The following is a 4,453-nucleotide window of genomic DNA, read 5'->3' on the forward strand; positions in this document are numbered from 1 at the left end:
GGCGCATCTCTCTCTCTCTCTCTCAATCTCATCTCTCTCTCTCATCTACTCTCTCGATGGTTCTCGCTCTCCCCTCGCGCTCTCTCCCTCAGTCTCTTCTCTTCTTTTTCCTCTCTCTCTCTCGTCTCTCTCTCTTTTCTTTCTCTCTCTCGCTCTCTGCTGTCTCGTCTTCTCTCTCTTCTTTCTCTTTCTTCTCTCTCTCCCTCTCTTTCTCTCTCTCTCTCTCCTATCTCTTTCTCTCTCTCTCTCTCTCCTCTCTCTTTCTCTCTCTGCTTTCTCTCTAAATCTCTCTCTATCACTCGGCTCATGTGGCCTACTGTATGACATAAAGCTAATACTCTATGGTCTATGTTCCTATAAATATAATGTCTAGTTAAATATGTAGATATAACTGACTAATATAATAATAATGAAACACGAACTAAAGATATTTACAGATAACATAAAAAAAACTAAACGATTGCATAATTTAAAACGCAAAAACTAAAATACATTAATTAATGCACGATTAATGGAGGGAAATCAATTTTGAATCGATTAATCTAATTAAATTTAGTAATTAATTAATAATGAAATGGGTGATCTGCAAAAGTAAACGCTAAACTAGCGGGTTCGCGGTGAAGAAGAGCAGGTGACAATCAGTCTCAGAGGTCGATCGCCTCGATGGACCTGAACGGGAAGGTCGGACGCTGGTTTGCTGCCTCTGTGATCGAACGCAAGCGAAGAGCAGCGGGCAGACTACCGAACGTTGGACAAGTCACAGAATGCGCACTCGCCTACTGATAACCCTTCACATCTACCAACGAGGGTAAGAGGATAGTGCCTCCGGAATTAGTTGAGATAGGAGTTTGTTTTAGGGATGAAAAGGTTTACAGCTGTATAAAAGGTTATAGGGAACGCCGAAGATGACGCGCATACGCACGCATGCGCGCCGCGACACGGCACATGTGTGTTTTTACGCGGATGCCGCATGAAATCAAGCCGCTATTAAAAAGTGAGGAGAAATAGAAGCAGAGAGAGAGAGAGATGAAAGAAGGAGAGCAGCAGATAGAAGCAGAGAGAGAGAGAGAGAGAGAGAGAGAGAGGAAGAAGAGGGAGGACTTAGGACGAGCGAGAGACGGAGAGACGGCGAGATAGAGAAAGAGAGAGAGAGAGAGAGAAGGAGGAGAAGAAGAGGAGAGAAGATAATTAGAAAAAGGGAGAGGCGAGAGAGATGCGCGAAACAAACACAGATAGTGAGCGGACAAGGCGCGAGATATGAAAAAGGCAAGACAAGAGAGGCGAGCGAGTATTACAAAAATGGAGAGAGAGAGACATCTAAGCAGAGCAGAGAAGAGAGAGAGACGAGAGAGACATCGAGAGAGAGAGAGAGGAGAGAGAGAGAGAGCACGTGAGAAGAGAGACGGGAGGGAATGAGCAGAGGAAAAGGAGAGAGAGAGAACAGAGAGAGAAAAAGAGAGTGGCGAGGAAGAGGGAGAAAAAGACTGAGAGATGAGAACGAGAGACGAGAAAGATGAGCGGCCGACGCCGAGATGAGAGAGAAAGAGCAGATGAAGAGAGAACAAGAGAGCAGGGGAAGAAGAGAGACGGAGAGAGAGGGTGGCGGGAAAAAGCAGAGAGAGAGAAGAGGGGGGCAAGGGGAAGAGAGAGAGAGAGAGAGAGAGAGAGAGAGAGAGAAAGAGAGAGAGAGAACGATAGCAACGCAAACAAAGTGAGCGCAGAGACAACGCATTCGTAAAAACCAGCAGAGAATCGCTCTCTATTGTTCGTGTGCTGAACTATGACGTACCTATGACGTACCTATGACGTAACTCCCGCGTGCATGTTGCAGGGGAGGGTAAGCTGGTGCCGCTCAGCGCTCTAACGGAATGGCGATCACGAAACGGAAGAAGAAATACAGAGTCCGAAAGTAGCAGCGGTGATGTCAAGCAAACTACAATCACCCTCGTCTCGCCTACCAGTGTCGAAGATCATCCAGGTACAGGTCGAGTTAGATACAATAATGTACCCTATATATGAGTAGACTGGGTGCAATCATTGTAGCTAAGGCAGGGGTAGTAAGTAACGTTTAATCAAGAGAATTCGGCGGATTCCCTGCCCTTTAAAAGAAAGCGTCCGAGGCAAAATGAGGGGCTCGTGTTCCACAGAAAACAAAAACGTAGACAAGTGCTTATTTTGTATATTCGACATTAAACTATGAATCGATAGTTTTAACTTATTAACTTATTATAGATAACTTTAACTAATAATGAATGTTTAGCCATCCTGTCTCTCACCTGAGACCTCCCGTTCAATTCACTATCGAACATGGCGTGTAGATCCCGTCAGGGAGGTCTGCTGGGACCTCGATCAGCGAGGCTCCGTGGGAGAAATGGTCGTGCACCTGTGTCTACTGGCAGCCTCTCGTATTCACCTCGACCTCGCCAAGCGCATTCTTCACATCTACCCAAAACTCATCAACGATATCTACGTGGGAGAGGAATACTACGGTATGTGAGGTACCCAGTCAGCCATGCTCTAGTGATGACCACATGTATTATGTTTGTGTATTCGGATTAGTACAGACTTAGTCTATATATGTATATACTTATCTGTATCTTATATCTATTATACGCTTCTACCCAGTGTATAACATTAGTTTTGTTATAATTTCTTGTTGCTCCTCCGTCTCCTCCTCTTCTTCTTCTTCTTCTTCTTCATCATCGTTATCATCTTCTTCTTCTTCTTCTCCATCATCGTTATCATCTTCTTCTTCTTCTTCCTCCTCCCCCTCCTCTTCTTCTACGTCTTATTATTATTATTATTATTATTATATTTCGCAAAGACCCTAACGGTCGCTACTGCCTGCACGCAGTCTACCACTAACCCTGCCCCCAGCTGACATATTCATCCACCTTCCCCTCGTTCGCGTTCGCAGGAGAGAGCCTCTTGCACATGGCTATCATGAACGAGGACCCGGTGATGGTGAGGTACCTGCTAGACCACGGCGTCTGTCTGCACGAGAGATGCTGCGGAAGCTTCTTCACTCCTAACGAGTGCAAGCAGCGACGCGGCAGGGCCCTGCATCAGGAGTGAGTCGTCGGCCATATTGGATCGTCGCTTCATCTAGATAATATACAGGACAGTTGTCCCCACGCCCAGATGTAAATGTGCATACATTACATGGTCACGCGCGCACGACGGGAGCTGTGCGCGCGCGCGCGCGCGCGCGTGCGTGCGTGTGTGTGTGTGTGTGTGTGTGTGTGTGTGTGTGTGTGTGTGTGTGTGTGTGTGTGTGTGTGGCAGGCGACAGATAACCACATCTAAGTGTGGGCTTAAGCCACCGGGGGCCTAGGGCCTCGCTGGCGGAAAAATACACTGTGCAAGTGATGCAGCCTACTTTTCTTTGCTGGAGGCGGTATAGCTTACAACCAAGGCTTACCACACACTACTATATAGGAGGCATTCTACTACTATATAGGATGCCTTAGGCCCCCTTCATACACAATACTATATATGTGGCCTTGGTGGGCCGCCAGCATACACTATATTACAATACTATATAGATGGCATTAAACCACCGTCATATACAATACTATATATGTGGCCTTGGGTTCCAATCATAAACTATTCTATTATTACAATACTATATATATGGCCTTAGGCCCCCGCCATACAAATACTATATATGTGGCTTTGGGCCCCCATCATACACTATTATTACAATTCTATATAGGTGGTCTTAGGCCCCCGTCATACAAATACTATATATGTGGTCTTGGGTCCCATACCCTATAACGTGCTACTAATAACTTACCGAGTGCTTGACTGACGCTTGTCTTGTTTTTTTCTTATTTAATGCTATATCTATGCCTATGGGTAATACAATCGGCATAGACCATAGTAACTTGTTTTAGCATTACTAAAATACGTAAACAAAAACAACTATTTACGGTCGCGGAAGGGTTATTGTCGGAGTGAGCTGACGGGGGCTGGAGGCCACCGGCGGGGGACGAGGTGGCCTAAAGCCACACTTGGATGTGGATGTCTGTCGCCTGCGCTGCGTATCCCAGCCAGTACACAATCTGGCTACGTTAGTGTGTTAGCGCATGCGCAATATCATACCAGAGAAGTTATATTTTGTGATGAATATACATTTAAAATGGTTAGGGGATATCTCAGCATAGATTTCCCTAATAAACTTTTATCAGTAGACCTGTGTTTATAATTAGGAGAGCGCCCTAGAATGTAGGGTACAAAACACTTACATTATGCACTCGCGTCCTCCCCCTTGCCTCCCCTGTCCCTCGCTAAGCCTCCTTCTTCTTCTACCGCCCCAGCTATCTTTCCTGCCGCCTTTCCTTAGTCTCCCATTCCCTCTTCCCCGCAGCAAGCTATGTTATGAAGTTTGCCTCAGACGGCACTGCACGCCTAACACGGTGCTCGCGCATGCGCAATATCTTCCGAGAGAAAT

General features: G+C 46.2%; 1 protein-coding gene across 1 annotated transcript in view; it reads left to right on the forward strand.

Moving 5' to 3' along the window:
* The first annotated feature begins 663 nt into the window (after positions 1-663).
* The window catches only part of LOC106809042, a 16,764-nt gene continuing 12,974 nt past the window's right edge, over positions 664-4,453 (forward strand). The window contains exons 1-4 of the mRNA XM_014811985.1: positions 664-715; positions 1,832-1,978; positions 2,319-2,489; positions 2,918-3,057. Of these exons, the coding sequence (XP_014667471.1) occupies positions 664-715; positions 1,832-1,978; positions 2,319-2,489; positions 2,918-3,057 (510 nt within the window). The remainder of the gene's footprint in view (positions 716-1,831; positions 1,979-2,318; positions 2,490-2,917; positions 3,058-4,453) is intronic.

Source organism: Priapulus caudatus, unplaced genomic scaffold, assembly GCF_000485595.1.
Source record: "Priapulus caudatus unplaced genomic scaffold, Priapulus_caudatus-5.0.1 Scaffold324, whole genome shotgun sequence".
NCBI lineage: Eukaryota > Metazoa > Priapulida > Priapulimorpha > Priapulimorphida > Priapulidae > Priapulus > Priapulus caudatus.